General features: G+C 44.8%; 1 protein-coding gene across 3 annotated transcripts in view; it reads left to right on the forward strand.

Annotated features, from left to right (window-relative positions):
• Positions 1–22224, forward strand: part of LOC111864857 (myosin heavy chain, non-muscle) — a 102863-nt gene that overhangs the window by 38633 nt on the left and 42006 nt on the right. For all 3 annotated transcript variants that reach the window (XM_023852416.2, XM_023852412.2, XM_023852415.2), the window contains exons 2-3: positions 8096–8252; positions 12416–12546. In XM_023852416.2, the coding sequence (XP_023708184.1) occupies positions 8096–8252; positions 12416–12546 (288 nt within the window). The remainder of the gene's footprint in view (positions 1–8095; positions 8253–12415; positions 12547–22224) is intronic.

Raw genomic sequence — 22224 nt, forward strand, 5'->3', positions numbered from 1 at the left:
ATATGAGGAAGAGACTAGGGGTGTTTCTGATTGTACTTTTCAGAACGCAGAAAACTTAAGACCTCTTGGTTGGTCACTCAGCTAATCCAGAATTTCTCCGCATTTTATGGGACCAGAAGGTTCATTATCGTGTTCACAAGAGTCCTCCACTGGTCCCGATTTTCACTCATTTCTTTTCAGACCTACTTTATTTAATATTATCTTTTGATTTACGTTTAGGCTTTCCAAGTGATTTCTGGTTTTCCGAATAAAATTGTGTCCGCATGTCGTCCTTCCAGTGCGTACTGCATGCCCCACCAATCTCTCCTTTTAATGTCTGGTGAAGCGTGCAAATTATGAAGCTTCTTGGCATACAGTTTTCTTCAGTCTAGCACTGTAACGCACAGTCGTACCTCGGACGAGATTGCAACCCGCGACGCGTGCGGACCACGCTGACGCATGCGTCTTGTGATTCCAGTGTAGGGGCAGAGGAAATTGTTGTGTTGAACGTAATGGAGAGCTTGTGCGCATTTTCCTTCGGTTTGTCAGTATCTGATGGACGTTTGCAGAGGATGCTCACGGGAGCCTCAAACAGGCATTTGGCGCGTAGACTTTAACCTGACATAACGGTTGAGTTGCGAGGTCCCGGCTCCGTATCTCATTGCGGGTGCTGCCAATGCTCACATGTTTTTCTTGATTTTTTCACACTTCTAGGCGATGCCGTAAAATAGGCCACTACTGCTTCGTGTTCCTCGCAGCTGTGCCACGCGCATCCAGCTGTTCGTCGTTCCACTGTTTTGTGTCGATTGGAGAAACGCAAACGATGTAGATGCTTGTCAGTAAAGATATTTTTAGCCTTCACGCGAAATTATTAAATTTGAGGTGGACGTAACATTATTTTAAGGCCAAGAGGGATGATGAATTTGTTCTGGCCATAAAATGCAGTCCCGCATTCCCCGCTCCCAGCTAGCTCGAGTGCCTGGGGTGGTGCGCAGTGGCCGAACCGAGGCTGTGCGCCTTTCCTTTCGAACTAGCGTAGTTTCATGCATTCGACAATNTGCTGCTTCTGCAGCTCCTCAAGTGGCTGGCCATTCTCTTCGTCCTGGGGTGGTGCGCCTTTCCTTTCGAACTAGCGTAGTTTCATGCATTCGACAATAACAGAAAATGTACTTGTGACGTGATCAGTTCCGAACTCCAGTAACACACACAAGCCAGCAGTAATGACAGTAACACATCTAATTGATCTAACTGCAGTAGCCAGTGGAACCGACGGCACTGCTTCCCGACAGTTCCGTAGCGAAGTGACCGCCGTAAGGTAACAGTTCGTTTGAGAGCCCGCGGACTCTGCTTGGCGAGGGGCCATCAATGGGTGAACTGATTGAGGTAGTCGTGCTGGTTAAGAAGTGAGCTTCAGTACCACGGCTGGGCGGGCGGACGTGGGCACGCCGCGCTAGAATGGACGCTATTTTTAGGGGAGGACTGTTTAATAGCAAGGCCAAGGACTGCAGCCTGTCAAGTTTATATCGCGTCCACCCGGGCCGTTTGCGAAGATGAGGTTTTGTGTGATCACGCGGCAGCCTCTATTCGTTCCCTCGTTCACTCTGAAGATGTCTGTTGAGAGAGTGGCGTGCACGCATTTGAGGCGCATTGACTGCTTTTCGTGAATCATTGCATGGAAGTTGTGCTACTAGAGGTCACAGTCCCTGCAGTGTGGTGGGGGCGACACTTTTTTTTTTTTTTTGCCCTTGAACGAAGTATTCCGTGTTCTAGTGGTCAGACTTCTCGGCTATAGATCCAGAGGTCCGGGTTCCAGATTTTCTGAGAACTAGTGGGTCTGGACTGGGTCCACTCAGCCTCGTGAGGATAAATGAGGAGCTATTTCAAGGAAATAGCGGCTGCGGTCTAGAAAACCGAGATTAACTGCCGTGGGGATCCGTTGCGCTGACCACGTGACACCCTTTGTCCGCTAAAGTTGGCACTAACTTCGCCGACAAGCGGCGGTCGCTCGGTGGGTATAGTTCGCTTGCGGACTACAGCCCACGGAGTTAAACGAAGTATGGTGACGCCGTGTAATTTTGTACACACATTCTGGAGGAACCTGCTGTCTCCACCGTCAGCGTGGAGCTACACGTCAGATCCCAGAAGACAGTAATATTATGGTGATATCGTAACTTCGAGTCTCGCCCGATACAGGAGTGAGCAAGACGCGTAGTCGCACCAGAGAGGGACTGGGTCTGAAGATAACTCATCTTGCTCCTGGTTTACAGGGCATCCACCCACGATACTACGGGCTTGACCCCAGGTAGCCTATTGTTCGGGAGAGAACTACGACTGCCCTGCGACCTGCTGTTTGGAGCACCCCCTGACAAGAAACGACCCACAGCCGACCACGCGGCAAATTTAGTGGGCCGTCTATCTACACGACATCCACAGCTATGCCCGCCAATACCTGAAGCTGACGAGTTTTTATTTTTATATTTTTTAGATCCCTATAACAGGCCGTGGAGGCCCATAGGATTGTGACACGAGGAGACTCCCACATTTTGTCTAGGCAGTCGGCTCACAAATGGCGTGAGGTCAGCCTTACGCGACGTCCGCCCTTTACTCCCAGAAAGATTCCTTGGACTCATTTCTGTTAGAGGCTGAGTCGACCCCAGGGCCATAGTGCTGCTGGAAGGATTAGGTCAATTGAAAAATTCCACCTCATCGGAGTCGAACCCGCTACCTTCCGGCTTGTAGCATAGTGCCTCAACCAACTACGCTACCGCCTCCCCCCTTTTTTTTATTATTATATGATATATTTTCTTCATTTCGCCCCCGGCGCCGTGTTACTGAATGCAGAGAACTGTGGCGATATACGCGGACAAAGCAGGACCGCCGCACGCCCCTCTCCTTGCTGAATTGTAATGCAGTGACGAGACTCACCTGGACACTCAGTCCATGGCCACAGAACCCATCCCAGCAGTGACGTCACCCTAATTACCATATGTGGTCGTGAACCCTTGTTGTTTCCATGGATTTCCCCAGAGCACGTTGCCTTGTTGTAGTATCACTGTACACGTAATTTCTGGTAATTCATTAGCTCGGGTCTGCTGGTTAAGTGAACAAAGCTGTGTCGTGTCGTCTCACAGTTGGGCGGATTTCTATGAAATTTCCGTTCTAGTTCGTGCCTCGCCCGTTGGCCCGTTACGTGTGATGTGTAAGACGGTATCAAACTGGGGCTCCCGAATTGGAAATCTTGAGGCTATGATGGACTGAGCGCGTCACATTCTGGCATGTTGGCTGTAGCACAGTGAGACGCTTCATAATTTTCATACCCAGAGAAAACATCTGTAGGGAGATCAAATTGAGGATGAGGTGTGCAGGGCATGTAGCACGCAGCGAGTAATGGGGGCACCGAAAGGAAGTTCTGGTAGAAATCCAACACAGCTTAGTCATACACGTGTGGACAGTATTAAAACGGACCTTAAAGTAATGGGATTTGAGGGGTGTAAACTGGATTTATCTTGTTGGCAGGCTCTTGTGAACATGGTAATGAACTTCTGGATCCCGTGATTTCTTGGAATCTCCTTACCTGCTGAGCGACTGTTAGCTTCTGAAGAAAACTGTGCTTCGTTTTGTTATGCTCATTAAAGCTTTCAGATGGATCAGTATTTGCCCCTTCTGTACGGCGTATGCAGACAGCTAACGAACCAGCGAGTATCCCTCATTTGCTGAAAGTGCAGGGTTGTGTAGGCACGTGTCTGTATTGCCCCCGAGGCTAGGCAAAATCTATTCTTAACAGGTTTGAAGCGCATTGATTATTACCGAGTGTACCACCAGCTGTAACATTAAAAATAGAATTGATTTTGACCGCGGTAAATATGACTGCGCTGGTGAAGGCCAGGAACAGTTGTAACGACAGACCCGTCCTCTCGTCAGTTAGGGCGCCCTACACGAACAAACCTGCAGCTCTATGACAGTAACAGAAATCTGGTCTTCGCCTCCCCAGATATGGCTTGACAGCAACACGCATTGGCCAGCTGAGCAGTTTCAACACTGACGTCACGGGTAAACGTAAACGTAAATTTGGTGTACAGCGTCTGCGCACTGTGTGTTAAGCAGCTCGTGCATTGCATGAAAGGGGTTAAGTATGCAACCAGGGCCCTGTCGGTTCCACAGTCCTCAAAGCAGGTGTGTGGTGGCCAAAATCTGCGCTGCTGTGTCACGTGAGATACCCATGTGATGACGTGGTGAATGACCTTTTTTTTTTGTGCACTTCGTGCGTACCCCACAGGTGTTGGATTTTATTTTAAAATATATGCGTAAGTTCCACTGGCTTTGAACTGTGAGTCACTTTATGGGGGAGGCGCGGTAGTTGTATTGAGGGATGATTCACTTGACTGGGACACGTGGACCACCATCATGACGGTGTCGCCACCTACCGGTGAAGATTCTAACCGTCACACACATGCTTTGAATAGCGGTCAAAAGACGGAAAGTTGTCCATGTGCTTAATTAAGCACCACCTCATGAAGACGTTTGTCGAAGTGTATGTGTAGCTCCATGCATTTATAGCTAACCGTTAGAAATGGAGGCGAGTAGTAATCTTCATGCCCCGGCCGCATTAACCCCAGACGAAGAGACCTGTACCCACCACCACTGGATAGGAAGGAGGCTGGGTGTACCGCAGATCCGGTCTGGATGCCGTGGTTGACCTTGCCGGGAATCGAACCAAGACAGTTCAAACCTGTATAATTGTGAGTACACTACCTCTCTCTGCGCGCGCGCACACACCCGTTTGTCGGCTGGATCCGAATATTGCAGCGTTGGTTGACATTTTGACCCATCCGTTAGCATAGGTTAAGGGTTGGACGGTCGTGGTTCTCTTCCCGGCAAGAGCAAAGTCCCACCCCCCACAACACCTTTCAGATCGTCTCTGGGTCCATCCTAGCCTCATATGCAGTGAGTATTGGGGTTAAGGCAAGAGGGGCGTGAAGGTGACATCACGACCTTGTGCTGAGGTTAAGTATGGAGCTGTATGCTTGATTTAGGCAAAGGGATAACTTTGCCTTGCTTTGCCATACCAGTTATGTTAAGTGCGAGGGGCGTAGTGTGTGATTGGTTTCCTCACGCCCTTCTTTGTTTGTTTAACGATGCTGTCACTACCTGGGACTATATGGCGTCAAGTGGTAGGATGCTTTGCGAGTAAATCACGTGAAAACACGTGATCATGTTGCAGTTTTGGGATAATCCTGCAGGGACTGAGAATAACCACGAATAATAACCAGTCGTGATACCTCATCTCGGCTGAAATTTGAATTTGGAACCTCGGAAATGCGAAGGAATGTTACCTTTCCAACTCCAGCGCGTGGAGTGTTTAGCGATAACACTGTGTGCGTGTATGGGAGGATATCCTGTGTAGGAAGTTGTGGCAACAGAGGGTTTGTGCTGTACAAAATCTGAGGTTGCTTATTCTCAGACTTCAAAAGGAATGTAGTAAGTAAAGTAAAGCCATCCCTGTGAAAGGGCGTGGAGGCCCATAGGGTTGTGAGATGTTGAGGTTCCCACATTTTCTAGACAATCGGCTCACAGATGGCGGTGAGGTTGTCAGCCCTACACGCCAGCCGTCCTTTACCCCCAAGAATATTCCTGGTACTCATTCCTGTTAGAGGCTGAATCGACCCCAGGGCCATAGAGCGGCTGGAAGGATTAGGTCAGTTGAAAAAATCCAATGATCTCATCGGGATTCGATCCCGCGACCTTCCGGCTTGTAGCATATGCCTCAACCAACTACGCTACCGCGTGCCCCAAGAGGAATCTGGTTTCCTCGTGAAACTTTTCTTCTTGGATACATCCGGTACTTTATTAGAATGTTTCGGAGGAATGGTCTACCAGACTGTACGCCGTCATATCACTGAGGACAGAGCACAGATATCGCGAGAGGCTCGAGGATGATAAGTCCAGTTGTCAGCCCGTCGAGCCGACCCCTCTGCTCTTGCTGGAATATATCGGTGTCCGGATGAAAGGTGCCCATGCCCTGCTTACGCGCAAGCGCCGCCACGTTTTTGCTACCATCTTAGGAATCACCTGAACAGAGAAATGGATCAGCAGAGGTGGACCAATCGCTTGGCCTCCTAGGTCGCCAGATTTAACCCCATTGGATTTTTCTTGTGGGGTTATGTGAAGAACATTGTCTGCCAGGTTATGATCAACGAGCTTCAACACCTGAAAGCCCGCATAAGGGACGCTGTGGCTATGGTAACACCAAACATGTTGGATCGTCTGGATATTTGTCGTGCCACCAAGGGAGCCCACATTGAAATACTCAGAAAAAAAAAACGTTGATAGTTTCCATTTGTAATGGCATAACTCATAAATTTGTATAATGAATGCTTTCTGAGATGTAATTATTTTATTTTGGATAACTTTCACCCGGACACCTGTGCATCCAAAAGAACGGTTTTACGAATGTAGGAACGTTTAAAGAGCACTCTCAGAGGGAACATCAGTTGTACAGAACGTCAGAAACAGACTGCAAGCGGGGTACACAGCCTTCTTCACCCTAGAAGATACTGGATTCTTGTAGAGCTCAGAATGGATTCCTTGTTAAGTGGCGTCAGCATGTTCATTGAGCGACGACCCCGAAACTACTTCCACAGGGTGTAAACGGGGAGACCGAAACACAGCGACATAGTGACCCAGCTTCGCGTTTCCGTGGTGATATTCTGCTCTGCAGATTGAGGCACCGGGTTCGAGTAAAACGTTGGCGTCTGATACCAGACTGCATGGTGTCACGTTACAGATGATTGTAATGTTACAGAGAACTTTGTTTCTCTTTTTGGTGTTTGGGTCAGATCCCTGTGACCATGTAGAGGTCCTCTCCTAAAAAGCAGCACAATGTAGCAATTGGATTAAGGGATTGGTGGTCGTGTAGATGGTGCACCCACTGGACCATGTTAATACGGGAGAGCTGTGTTTTTCTGTTATGTTCACTCCTCTCATTTCTTCTCTTGATGGCACGCACTGCTCTCTTCACGCAACTTCTGTGGGCTGTCAGAAACAGAGCAATGGCCCCCCCCTCCAACTTTGTAATTGGCCATTTTTCGTGAGAACTTGTCTGTCAGATGTTCGCTTTCTGAAACATGCGGAATGGCGGCCACGGCATTGTCACCAGATGTAAGAACTTCGTAAAGCATGCGTAATGCATTTGACGCATTTTGCATCTAAAATGGAAGATGAAAAAGTTCAAGTTACACTCTCTGGCAGTAGGAATATGAATAGTGGACACCACCAATCCAGTTCTGTTCGGTCATTACCTGTTTCTCAAACGTCCACTTTAATATTATACTTCCCCATTATGATCCTTCTAAGGCGTCTCATTTTCAAAATCTTGGCAGTTTCTTCCCGCAGTATAACTACGTTCCCTTTCTGCTATTTAAACACCATAAAAATATTACATCACATGCAAGTCTGTTGTTTTATTGTGCCGAATGCTTTGTCTGCAAGATCACTTTCTGCAGCTTCGTGTCAGGTGAGGTAGCAGTCCTTCATATTTTGGCAGTCATGACCGTCTGTGTAGTCTAGTCGTCAGAGGTCCTAGGTTCGATTCCCGGCGCTACCAGATTTTTTTGAGAAGTCTGGAACGTGGCCAACTCAGTCTCGTGGGAGTAATTGAGGGGCTATTTGAAGGAAATAGCGGCTCCGGTCTACAAAACCGATATTAACGGCCGTTGGGAACCGTTGCGCCGACCACGTGACACTATCCGCTAAAGATGGCAGTAACTTCGCCGACAAGCGGCGGTCGCTCGGTCGGTGTAGTTCGCTTGCGGACTACAGGCCACGGAGTTTGTTTTTGGCTTCAGACCTGTGCTTGTAAACGTGGTGTCCTGATTGAGGCCCTTTATGATCGTCTTCAGTCACTCCAAGCAAATGCTGGGATGTTTGAAATTAGGTTATGACTGCTTGCTGCCACAGTCCTTCCCAGTTCTTTATTCATGAGTCATCCTACCGCGTGGCACTGTAAAGCCGTCATTAAGCGACTTGGGCTTGGACAGTGTACAGTTCTCTTATAGGTTGATCTTGCCGATTCGTTCGCTTATGGTAACTAATTTGTGCGCATGCCTTCTCTCTGCAGACGTACTCTGGGCTCTTCTGTGTCGTGGTGAACCCGTACAAACGGCTGCCTATCTACACGGAGAAGATCATGGAGAGATACAAAGGCATCAAGCGACACGAAGTGCCGCCACATGTGTTCGCCATCACCGACACCGCCTACCGTTCCATGTTGCAAGGTGAGTTCGCTTTGCCATCAGCATGTCCACAGTGTCCAGACCGACTCTGGGGCCCACCCAGCCTCCTATCCAGTGGGTACCTGGGGTAAAGTGGCAGGGACGTGAAGCTGATCGCTCCCATTTAGTGACAAGGTCAAGAGAGGTGGAGCTGTACCTCCACTCCACCATATGTGGTCATGGCGTAGTGCTTCACTAATTAAGCAGAGGGACAGCTTTTGTTGTCCAGGAAGCAGTGGTTTTCTTTGGTGTTAGATTGTCCACTTATATTTCTCTGGTATAATTTTTTCTCGATTGCTAACGTTTCCCTGTAGTACCCTGTTGCCCGCTGCTGAATTAGGATCAGCGTGACTGTACTTCAGAGCCTGTGCACTTATTTCAGGTTGAAATTCGGGGGCTGAACATTTCAGGAAGCCCATGTTATGCATGTAAAAACATCTTGCTGTACCCTTTGTCACCACTGCGTGGTGTGTCCTCAGGTTAGCAGCAGTGTATTGAGGCCAACAAGGAGTGGTCCTCCAGCTTAGGAAGGGTGGGAGCTAACAAACAGCTGGGATATTACAAAATGTTGTGCATTCTCTTGGTGATTGTGACACAGGATACGCAGTGGGGACTGGGAATGGGGGTTTGAACTTGGCATGGAAGGAGTCTGCATATATCCACTTCATTAGGAAGAGTAAGCCAAGCAGGAAGAAGCCATTTGCTCTGCTTGCCGCTTGCTTGACTTACTCTTTGACCTTGAAGATGGAGGCGGTATGTTCGTTCCTCCATGAACATTTGTTTACATTCACTGGATTGCGTTGTGCCATATCCCAGAAGATCTACAGTGATGAAACTTTGGGTTCCGCAGAAGGCAGGGAATTTCTTGAATAGCTGTGCAACCACAAGTTTTTCAAGAATGGCTCTACTGAATGGAGTTGGTTGGTTTGCTTACCTGCATTGTAAAGTAATGTGTGCGTGCGTGCGTGCATATACAGGGGTCAGCAGATCTCAGTTCACCCATCACGAAAGTTCTGCTCACGTGTAGTGTTGGTGGTGGGGGGAAGTATTCATGGCCCCAGCTGAGGGGCTGTCCTGGCACGTTCCTGGAGGGAGTAATTAGGAAAACCATGAAAAACTGTAAGATTTGATGTTTTCATGGCGGTGACCATGAAGAAAGCAGTCTTCTGGGATGTAGCACTGTGTAGATGTGGAACGTATCGCCTCCATCTTCAGGGTAGAAGGAAAAATAAGAAATCCGCAAGCGAAGAGACTGTGAGAATCGGTACGGTTTGTGCTTTCTCTTGTGGAAAAGAAGGGAGAAGAAAACGACAACTGCAGAGCACAGGTGTCCTGCTGGTTCATGAAGCAGTTCATGTGGGCTGATCTTCTCATAGTTAACTGAGTCAGGTAGATGGACCTCATCATGCAAATAGCGTCCTGAGGTCATGAATGGTCCAGGCTTGGTACACATTCAGGACAGCCTGCCTGACTTAAGGCATATGGAGCTCCATAACAGGAAGCTGACCTGGCCTTACAAAGGCATACATGCCCACGTTTGGAAGCCTAGCATATGGGCGAGATAGGCAGAGAGAATATGCGGAAGCCTGAAACTGAAATAGATTTTCTGCTGCTTCCAAATCTGGTAGGTAGATCTCTTTATGTGTAACACAAGCTCCGACTGGCTGATGCTGTAAGATGTTCCAGTGAGGTGAAGAGGCTGCTGCGTTAGTTTTTATATGGGACGCTGTTGCAAGGTTCTGTGACACCTGCTATTTGTATGGTGTTCTGAGTCACGGCAGTCCCGTGGCCGAGTTATACAAAGAAAGTTGGCTCTGGTAGCAACACTTCTTCTGACTTGTACTCTGGTTGAACTGTCACTTGGGAGTCCAACTGAGATGAATTTTTATTCTTTTCCCCAGTCCAAACCACTTCCCTATTTCCCTACCAAAACAAAAGAAACTCCGTGGCCTGTAGTCCGCAAGAGAACTATACCGACCGAGCGACCGCCGCTTGTCGGCAAAATTAGTGCCAACCTCAGCAGATAGAGGGTGTCGCATGGTCAGCGCAACGGATCCCCACGGCCGTTAATTTCGGTTTTCTAGACCAGAGCCACCATTTCCTTGGAATAGCTCCGCAGTTATCCTCACGAGGCTGAGTGGATTGTTCCAGACCCACTGCTTCTCAGAAAATCTGGTAGCGCCGGGAGTCGAACCCGGGACCTCAGTATCTGTAGCCAGTGATCTTCCATTACCCCTAGAGATCACCAAATGAGATTATCCTCGTTTCACTCACTGCTCAGTAAGTACTGCAGTTGTTACAGCATCACTGAATACCCTCTGATTTCTTCTTCTGCTCAGAGTAAGAGCTTGAAGTTGGCCATGACAGCTTGCTCCTCCGAACTTTCCGTCTTCACCGTACATAATTTTGCCCTTTCATTCAGGAACCTCAGCTTGATAAGAGTCCCATCACAAGTGCCATGTGGTGGACAGAATAACACTTGGGTAGGTGTCACAGGTTAAGTTGGCACGCCTGCTTATCCAGGAAGTCTCAGTTTCAAATGTTAGCTTAGAGACAAGCTGTCATAACAGGGATTCCGTTGTTTTCTTCAGCCCCTTCAGCCAGGTGCTGGGATAGTACTTGTAATGACCTCATGACTGGTTCCTTCCATATGCTGTCCAATTATTAACATTATCATTTGATACCACATGACCTGAGCTCCTGACAGCTTAACTAGAATACAGTCACTGCATAAGCTGACAACCGGCCAACCAGCTTTTTGTGGTGGACATGGTGAGGGACCCTGCTTAGATGGGTATAACTTTGTCACCCCATGCATTCAGACCACTGCTGCTTTGCTGGGCTGTGCCCTGTGTTGGCCGTGATCTTGGCTCTTCAGCCTTGGAATTGCTATGTGCTGTATGATGTGCCAGACCTTGGAAACGCAGGCCACTCCTTGCCTGAAATGTTGTCCAGCTGCCTCGCCTCTGCCTGTTACATGCATCACTCAGTGCTCGTGCTGTTGTTAAGCGATCACTTTCAAATATTTTGAGTGTTGTCCGTTGTCCCAGTTTTCTTCAGGCCACAGTTTGTGAAACAGGTTCAGATTCCTGGGTCTGAGACTAACTCTGTAAATGTGTCCAGCCCAGTTATCTGAAGGAGACAGCCAGTTTCTGAAATGTTGCACTTTTGAAAACTGGGATGTGGACAGTGCAGATATTCTTTGATTGAAGGGAAATTTGTGTTCAAAAAAAAAGTTGAGGGTGGTTAAATTTCATAAATTGAACATAATTTTGAGGGGAAATTTGTGTTCAAAAAAAGTTGAGGGTGGTGAAATCTCATAAATTGAACATAATTTTGAAGGGAAATTTGTGTTAAAAAAAAAGTTGAGGGTGGTGAAATCTCATAAATTGAAGGTAATTTTTTCCCTTCTTCCCTGGCATTCTCCAAAAACCCCCACAATAATCTCGTTCCTCTTCTACCCACTTTGCTTGGTCAGAAAGCAGTTTGCATTAAATTGAGGGCTATTAATTAATTTAAATTAGTCTGGTTGCATTTATCAGACTCGCATAAAACGAACATTTCCTGTACAAATTGTGAAGCTTCTCAATAAGCAACTTTCTGCAGCTTCCTGTTAGTTCCTTCCCTTAGGCCTTCCTTGCATAGTTCCAGCATTGTGTCACTGTGTTCTGTGTTTCTTGGATTTCCCCTGGATTCGTGAGGAAGTGCTGTGGTTCTTGTGGTGAATGTGGGCATGAAATACTGTTCATGCACATGTAAAAAGTATCAGCGACAGCGGGGGGCGCCACTGTATAGTATTTAGAGTTCCAGAAAAAGTGTATGGAAAATCAAACAGAGTTCATCAACAGAATTTTATCCCCAATTATAATAACAGTGGAGACATTTAATCTACACCAGTGTACGGTGTGTTACCAGTCTTGGTACTGGAATGCTTGCTGATCAGGGCTTCAGTCACTCAAAGAAATACACAAATACATATTTTGAGGGCAAATAGCATTTTTTTTCTCCCCTTTGTTTGTCCCCCCCCATTATATAGGGAGAGTCATGCTTTAAAGGTTTAATGTTTGCGCGAAGGAAGACGTTTTGAATTTGTGATGTAATTCCAACACTCCTTCTGTAATTCAAGTGTGATGTTGATCACTTGAATTCTGAATTCTTGTTATTAGATAGAGAGGACCAGTCCATCCTGTGCACAGGGGAGTCGGGAGCTGGGAAGACTGAGAACACCAAGAAGGTCATTCAGTACCTTGCCTATGTAGCGGCTTCGAAACCCAAAAGCTCACTCTCACCGCATACGGTAAGTCCTTTGTAACAATTATATTTATGCACTTACTTAACCCATCATCATCATAGTCGGGAGTGAGCTGTCTTCTGACATGTAGAAATGTTCGTTTTGATACTGTTAACAGCTGTGTGTGTACATCATACTTGAAACTAAACTGGAATAATCACAAAGTGCTGGGATACAGGCTGTATGTTAATTTGTTTCATTAACCTGGTCATTACAGTGCTGCCCATTGAAACAGAAATTTAACCTGTATGTTTTATGTGCAGGCTGTTTTTGAGACCTGGGCAAGCAGTAGTGGGGTGGGGGATGCACTATAAGTGAGGACCTATTATTCTGTACACCACCTACAATTCTTGTTTAGCTGACTGTCTGAAGTCCACTACACGTACTGTTGACAAGGGACATGTTGAACAGAAGCAGACGGTTTCGTATGACAGAAAGGTTAGTGAATACTGCAGTATGAGGAGGAATGCAAATGGGAGCATCGTGGCTCATCTCGAGGCAGTATTGTGTCACTTGTCCCTAGGGAGTGAAGAAGAGCATTGTGCCTCAGCTTGAGGTAGTACCTGTCACTTGTCCCTAGGGAGTGAGGAAGAGTATTGTGCCTCAACTTGGGGTAGTGCCTGTCACTTGTCCCTAGGGAGTGAGGAAGAGGATTGTGCCTCAACTTGGGGTAGTGCCTGTCACATGTCCCTAGAGAGTGAGGAAAGCAATAAACGTCGGGCAGAGCAGGTGGTTTCTGGGCCAAGATTTGAACCAGTTTTCTCCCAGTTGTGTGAGTCAGATGGGTGAACATTTGAGTCATTTGGCTTGGCGAAGTTCATTGTCAGGAAGCGTATGATATCGTGTGAGGCTCATGACAGCCACAGTGGGCATGTTCTTGAGGCCGCAAATGAAATGACAACATATGAGGCGTGAGTGCATTGAGCAAGCTGCAGAGTTGTAAAGGGAACATGAACATAACATTACTTATGTTCTAATGTTTACTGGTTTGTGTATATAAATTTGTTATAAGCAGCTCTTCTTGTCCTGGGGCCCACCAGGAGTAAAGCAGCCAGGATGTGAAGCTGATCGCTAACTTCCAGCTAGTGCTGGTGTCAAGAATACATGGATCTATACATCCACCCCTCCCATATTCCTTCATGCCATAGTGCTTAATTAAGTAATATGTAGGGCAGTCAAAAAGTTCCCGGAATTCCCATGCAGACGGAGAATGAACGATAAGATAGCGCACACACTGTTGTGGTGGGGAGCTCAGCATGTCTGCTCACAGGCACAACAGGTCTGGACAGGTTTTAATGTGCAGTGTCGTTACTGTTCCGTTTGAATTAGACGTGAGTGTTGGTCATTTGGCGCAATGTCGCTGTTCAAACAGCGTGCGAACATCAAGTTCATGTGCAAATTGGGAAAATCTGCTTCAGAGACGCAATGAGCCCTGCAGCAAGTTTACAGTGATACTGCACCAAAGAAATACACAGTTTACGACTGGTTTTCTCGGTTTAAGAATGGGCAGGAGACGTTAGAGGATGACCAGCGCAGCAGGAGACCTTTGACATCCAGAACCAAAGAAATGATTGGAAAAGTGTCACAACTGATTCGATGTGATCGACGATTGACCATTGCAGAGTTGGAGCAAGAAGTTGGTATCTCTCATGGATCTATTCATGCCATTTTGTCCCATGATTTGAAGATGAGACACGTCAGTGCGAAGTTTGTTCTGAGGCAGCTGACCACAGATCAGATGGAATGTTGCATGATGGACACTGGCGATCTGTTTGACAAAAGTATGCAGGACCCGACGTTTCTCAAAAAGATTGTCATTGGTGTTCGCCTACGACCCAGAGACGAAGATGCAGTCGGAGTGGCACACAGCGTCTTCTCCCTGGCCAAAAAAATCGCCTCATCGGATCCAAACGCAAAGTGATGCTCATTGCATTCTTTGACATCGACGGTTTGGTGCACCATGAGTTCGTACCACCTGGACAGACTGTTACTGGCCATTTCTACATGCAAGTTTTGCAGAGGTTGCGCGATGCAGTTTGGAGGAAGCGGTGTGACGAGTGGCACAGACAGTGGTTTCTGCATGATGATAATGCACTGAGCCACACATTGCTTGTGCACCAAGAAAAACATTCTTGTCATCTCTCAATCACCGTACTCTCTGGATCTCTCTCCAAGTGACTTTTGGCTGCTCCCTACTCTGAAAATGGGCCTCAGGGGGTCATGTTTCGCAACCATGGAGGACATCAAATCGAATGCGATGGCTGAGCTCCGGAAGATTCCAAAAGAAGCCTTCCACCGCTGCTTCCAACAGTGGTGTAGGATCGATGGAGCAAGTGTGTGTGCGCGCAAGGCTTGTACTTTGAAGGTGATTAGGTAAACGGTGGCGTGTGTCCTACCATTAGAGTGCTATACCACCATTCCGGGTACTCTTTACCGCCCCTCATAGTTAAGCAGAGAGACAGCTTTACCTTTTATAAGAAGCTCTCAATAAATTTGAATCAGAGGTATTAAAAAATTTGAATGGGAAGGCAGCATAGTTGAAAATGTGGCACAATTCAGATATTCGGGAACAACGATAACAGATCGAAACCTGATTCAGGAGGAAATTAAGAGGAGATTGAACTCGGGTAATTCAGTCCAGAACCTTTTGTCTTCTTGTGTGCTTTCCAAAAACATAAAAATTAGGATATACAAAACTATAATTTTGCCTGTGGTTCTGTATGGGTGTGAAACTTGGTCTCTGACATTAAGAGAGGAACACAGACTGAAGGTGTTTGAGAACAGGATGTTGAGGAGAATATTTGGACTGAAAGAGATGAAGTGACAGGAGGTTGGAGAAAACTGCATAATGAGGAGCTTCATAACGTGTACTCTTCTCCAAGTATAATAAGAATGATCAAGTGAAGGAGGATGAGGTGGGCAGGGCATGTAGCATGAATGGGGGAGACGAATGTGTATAGGATATTGGTGGGGAAGCCAGAAGGAAAGACCACAGGGAGGACCAAGGCGTAAGTGGGTGGCCAATATTAAAATGGATCTTAGAGAGATAGGATGGGATAGTATTGATTGGATTGATCTGGCTCAGGATAGGGACCAGTGGAGGTCTCTTGTGAACAGAGTAATGAACCTTCGGGTTCCATAAAATGCTGGGAAATTCTTGAGTAGCTGCAGAATTGGCAGCTCTTCCAGAAGAGCTCAGCTCCATGAATAAGTACATAAGGCAACATAATACTTCAGAGTTTTTGAATTACAGTTGTGTACAATGTCAGAAGTTGGGTCCAGCAAAAAGTGTATATGCCATGAAAACAGTCCCCTCATATATCTCCTTCTTGTTCCAGTTAGTTGGCATTTGGCATGTCCTTGTTATTGATTCAAGTTCAACCCTTTTACATCCTGAAGTTCATCTGAATTCATTTCCTCCCTTGCAGAAGTCACCCTCTGTCTCCAGAGGCAGTTCTCTTTAGAGAAATAGTTGCTTGTTGTGAGAATCTTTAGAAACAAATGCACTGTGGCAAAGTGCATTTTTTTATGTTAAAACATGTGGTGCATATACTTACCAATGTGCTTTAGATGGTTAAAACTGAAAAAAAAAATTAAGTTTTACTGTGACTTAAGGGGAAGATTACATAGAAGTTAATGGTAATATGGGTTTTCCTGAATTCTCATGTGTGTTGCAGTAAAGCTGTAATCTTGTGTTAATTTGCTAAATTTGTGTTAAGCATCCAAGCAGAAGTGCCCATTTTTGACTTTGGATACATGTATGTGGTTGCTTTCCTTGTCAGTATGACAGTATGCAGTAGCAAAACTTTGAAGAACAGATAATATTCAGATTATGAAATTGAAGTCTACTCATGTATTTAAGAAAAGACTGGGAATGAGGATTTGAATTGCACCCAAAATCTCTACTGTGGTACTTGCACATTGCGTTAACAGCCATGGCTACCACAATTCGGAGTGAATTTTATAATATATGTGTGCATTCTGTATTCAGTTCACAGTAGGCAACAGGGAACTGATGGAAGGTATTACATTTTTACAAAATACATGAACTAGATAACTTAGTTCTTTTGGTTCATTATTCTGTGTTAAGTTGCATCATGATAAGTAGGTTTGTGAAACAGTGTGTTACTATTCTTAATTGGACAATAGAACATCTGTGTTCAGAAACATGCACAGTGTGTGCAGCTGTTGCAGGTGCAGATGGGGTAATACTGCAGAGAAATACATTTGGGTGTGGGGGGAGGGGCATCTGTGAGCTTACTTTGAACCCACAGTTCATTTATATATACTGTTGGGAGAGTTAGAGCCGAAGTTACAGGTGTGTGAGTGTGTCATGGGTTGAAGATCATCGTCAGCTACAAGCAGTAAGACGCACATCTAGTTCTGCTTTTGCCCCCCCCCCCAAATGTTATTAAATAAAGTGCTTTGAAATCCACCTCTTCATAACCTGACTCAATTCTCTGTTGAATTTTGAGTTTTCGTGGTGGTACTGTATTCTGACGCTGTGTAATCTGGTAGAAGTTCCTTTCAGAGGGGCGTATTCATGGTTGAAGGGTAAGCCAAGTTATTCTTGTTTTTGTATGTATTATTCTTTGACCCTGAATATGGTGGCAGTATGTTCCTTCAAAACATGGGTCAGATTTTTTTTACAAGGCCACACGGTATCACATACCAGAAGATAGTACTACTCTTTCTTAATTTTGCTGGCATATCTTTTTCTCTGCCACTGAATAAGTTACAATTTCATGTCACCATACATTCGCCTTGTGTCTGGTAATGGTTTTGTTACAGCAGCTGCATAGCCATCTCCTAGGTGCACTCTTTGCTGATTTAATCAAAACAATTAACTCATTAAGGCAGGGTAGGTAATTGTATGTTCCACCCAATTTAAACATTCAGAAACTTTCTGCATTTTATCCACATTGTATATTTATTTTATATGATTCTTTCCGTTGCCGTTGATTATTCCTAAATAGTGTTAATCTGTTGGTGTTTGTAATGGTAACCCAGTGTTTACTGTGAGGTAGGAACTGAATTTTGTAGTGTACTTTAGGTGAACTTCATACTTCAGAGGGTTACATGTCTGAAGATGTGTGCGTGTGAAATCTGTGGCATTGCAGGTATGCCGTTTCTCCATTGCCCTGTCATCATTAGCTCTGTCCAGTTTCTGTATATGTATATGTGGACAAGCAACAGAGATATAAACCCATTGCCATGTATGCCTGTGTGTCCCACTTCACTTCCGAGACTTGAGACCAAATATGGCGAAACTGGATGCCACAGAATGTCGTTATTCATTCACTGGTCTGATCTAGTTTTCTGTGCAAGACGCATCTTCATTACTCACGTCTGAATTGTAAGTTGTTAAAGAGGGTTGCTTCTTATGTTTCTCTGGCCTTTGGAATCCTTGATGTGAGTGTATGAAGCTCTTAGTGCAGATTGAGGTCAGCAGTCAGCAGGTTTTTCCGATTTTATCTTCGTAGTTCCAGGAAGCAGAACCAGTGTCTTATGTATGCACTTTATTGCTATCAGCACATAAAATGCTTTAGCAGCAGTATGAAAGGAAGCAAGCTACTGACCGATACCAGGAACCAGTCCTTGTAAAGCTGATATTAGCTCAGCCATTCAAATGTCCTACCCATGAGAAACCAGAAAGTTTGTAGCTAAGTTCCTAAGCTAATTGAATCCTGTTCACGTCCTTTACACATAGCTTTTTAGAGCCATTTTTAGTATTATCCCTACATCAGGGCTTCCAGGTGATTTCTTCCATTCAAGTTTGAGAATTGAAACTTCGTGTACATTTCTCTTATTTTATTGACTGGATTTATGTAGCTGTTGCACTCTTGGCTTTTATTTGGTAGGTGCTCGGTTCAAGTCTCGGCTACCCTGACTGAGGTTTGTTGTGATTTTCCTTAGTCTCTTCAGGCGTATGTGGAGTCCATGACCACCTTGGGTCAAAACCTTTCAGTTCATTATTTCTCTATCATTCTGCCATTTGATGCTGTGGTCTAGCTAATCATAAAATGACCCACAAAAGAATTCTTTTTTACCCCCTGTGTATTAACATATTCCTCGTTCATCTCATATAATCTTGATTTGATCAAAGTAATACTACTCAGTGAAGAGTACAAGTTATGAAGCTCCTCAGTATGCAGTTTTCTCCAACATCCTGTCACTTCTTCCCTGTATTAGGTTCAAGTGCCCTCCTCAACACCCTGTTCTCAAACACCAACCATCAGTTGCGACGTTCTTCTTTCCATAGATGTAGTTACACACACACGCAGTGGCAAGTTACCATAGTTAAACCGTCATTTGCTTTTGACTTGTAAGTTGTAGGATGGCAAACCTGAATAGATGTGACTTGATAAGGGATATTTGTGGCTTTTGTTGTTCTCTGCCCTTTCTCTCCTGGCAAGCTGGTTCCCCTTCATCCTGTGACTGCAGCCATTATTAGGTTATCAGCACTTAGGTGTTGTCCCTTTCGAGCATGAAGTGTATCTGTTGTAGCTCCTGCTTCATAGAAAACATAATGTGTCTGTTACAAAAACCAACAAGTTAATGCTGTTTAGGGAAAATAATATTTCATGCGAGAATCATCAAACATGAACACAGTGTGTGGGCAGAAATGCGGGTATTTGTAATATTAAAGCTGGTGGTTGGTTTAAGTGTTCCATGGCATTTGCACCTTGTGTCATGGAAAATTCTATATGTTAAATTGAGCTTGAATGGAATATGATCAGTGGTTGATTGGCCATAAATATTAAATTAAATTGATTGCTTATGCAAGAGAGATATCAGTGTGCCAGGCAGTGTCCAGACATGGTATTCAGGTCAGCACTAACTTGTTACAGACATGGCATGTGTTGACTGACATCAATAACTCAATTTTCATCAAAAGTGGAAGTAGTCATTATGACTCACTCCAAGGCATATGTGGATTTTACCATAATCAGCCTTGCCTTTTGATGTAATGGTTCCCTATGCATATACTCATGCTACAGTGTAACCCTCTAAGAAACAGCTGTAATAAGGAGTGCCACCTGCTGGACCCAACAAGCTCGTGCAAGCTGTAACACTTGTAACTTGATGGAAGGTGCCCTGTTTCAAGTATTGGCTGGGACATCGACCACCATGACAGATGTCATTGTTTTCTTCAGCCCTTCCAGACAAAAGTCTTAAGATATCATCTTAATATTTAGACTGTGATACTTTCTTCAAATTCATTACTCTTTCAGCCATTTGGCACACTATAGTCAGAGTTACCAACAGTGTGTTACTAAATAAACTACAAATAAATGAAACTCACTACATTTTGCCCACACAGTGTGTTTCATGTTTGATATGATCCTCTCAAACAGCGTTACTGGTTGGTCTTTGCAATGGATAGATTTTGTTGAGTTTTTAAATAATATGCAGTTAAGTGTAGGCTTCAAGGGGTTCAGAAGGGTAAAGCTATCCATGTTAGATACCATAGGGTTGTGAGATGTCGAGGCTTCTGCATTTTTTAGACAGTACGCAGATGGTGGTGAGGTCAGCGTCACACGTTGGCTGCCCATTACACCCAGGAAGATTCCTGGTACTCATTTCTGTTAGAGGCTGAGTCAACCTCAGGGCCATAATGTGGCTGGAAAGATTAGGTCAATTGAAAAATCCATTGACCTCATTGGGAATCTAACCCGCGACCTTCCTGGCTTGTGGCACAGTGCCTCAACCAACTCCATCCTTATGTGCGTCTTTTCAAGTGTCCTCAAGTATTCTAACGTACATCAGCTGATTTCGTAAGAAGGCAACGTGGAGCTGCGTAGCAAGCAGGAAAAGGACTAAATGTATCAGAACTCTTTGCCAAACTGTCGAGACTTCTAAGCACGTGACATTACATGAATGCTCGTCAGTAACAGACTTCAGTACAGCTGCTCAGATGCAGTATCGTTGTCTGATGAATGATTTGTGACGGACAGCATAATGAGGCTGCGGTGCAATAAAGCGAAAGGTTATCACACACATGGGTCATTGGTACTTGGTAATGAGCTAATTTCTTCTTTAAATTGAAAAGTTAATATTCAGTAGGTCTCTTTGATGTCACCGTGTGTAGAATATCCTTGTCTGCTGGCTTCATATGTAGCATTCAGGAAATGAGTTTGTCGATGGGTATGCCATCTACTTCGGAGAAATCAGCTGGGCCACTTTGGATTTTAATGGAAGTTTCTGAGCTTTAGATGAACAGGAATGAAGGGGCTAAACTGCGAGTTTTTTTTTTTTTTTTTTNTTTGCAGGAATTGAAAATTCCATTACATTTTTCCAGTAATTGGTGTCACTTTGCTTCTATTTGAATTACAGAACTCATTTGAGGTTTATTTTATAGCCAATAAACCAATTTACAAGTGAGTCTCACATGTTTAGTTCTAACATAGATCATTTTCAAGGCCACCATAATTGACTTTCAGCCATCCAAAGGATATTTTAGAAAAATATATGTTTTGGGTCCATCCTGCCCCCCGTACCCCCGAGTACCCTGGCAGCATACAGTACTATCATTAGGTATTCTATAGTATATTTATGTATGTGATATATCATGTAACATTGGATCCATGGAAACATTGCAGTTTGAATGAGATTGTGATTATGTTTTTTATTTACAAAAGTTCTTACTCACCGTTGTAAATCGTACTTTCTTTTTGTATATTGTGTGTGTATGGATCTTTTTCTTTGTCCTCTCTTCTGGCATTTCTACATCCTCCTTTTCTGCATACAGAAATTGCAGTTTTGAAAATAATGGACATTGTTCAACTATACTGAAAGAAGATTAATGTAGATACTCGTACATATGCTAGAATATTAGCCCACAGAAACCTGCTGCAAAGGACATTTTGGTTGCTAATCCACTGCAGACCATTACAAGGCAGCAACCATTTTGTAGAACCCTTGTTCTTATGTGCTTTTATTATTCTTGCCCCATGTAGATTTTGTGTCATACTACGATCTAGATACCTTTGTTGGTTTTATTTTATAAAGTCCTTACTTGATTCCAAAAGCAATATATTTATACAGTAGTAGTGGTAGGAACACTTGATTTCTTTAAATGTCACCCTTCATGGGCTTGCAGCTGTATTGCAAAGGAAGACCACACAAGAGCATAAGACTGCTGCTGTCTTGATGGGAAGGTGCAGTACTAGTGCAGTTGTAGCGCAAGCTTAAAAAGAGAATACTAGAGACATGCTACAGCTGTCTCAGCAGAGCAGCAGGTCGGGTCCTGGACACAGCGTTAAATACACGAGATGTCTTGCAAGCATGCATTGATATGAACTTAGGACTTGCTATTGTGAAGGTTTCTAAGACTTTTGTGATGTGACTATGTATGTTGTGTAGTTATAGGCCTGGCACTTCTCTTGTGAATGGTAGTTGTAGCGTTGGTAATATTGAACTTGTCTTTGCTGTGGACTCACTCTCATTCTGCAGTTGAGTTTCTGGAATATTATTTATTGTTACGCTTTTTTTTTTTTGTGATACATTCTACGCACTATTTAATATTTCTGTGAGACCGGGCGTTATCCAACTGCTTATGTAAGGAGGTGGATGGAAAGCCAGTTCAGAAGCATGCACACTTACTCGTATTGATAATAAAAAGCTTTATGTAGCGCGTAACTTTGAACATTTTCTACCCTGAAATATTCCAGAGAGTAATAT

Source organism: Cryptotermes secundus, unplaced genomic scaffold (genome assembly GCF_002891405.2).
Source record: "Cryptotermes secundus unplaced genomic scaffold, Csec_1.0 scaffold1951, whole genome shotgun sequence".
Taxonomy (NCBI): domain Eukaryota; kingdom Metazoa; phylum Arthropoda; class Insecta; order Blattodea; family Kalotermitidae; genus Cryptotermes; species Cryptotermes secundus.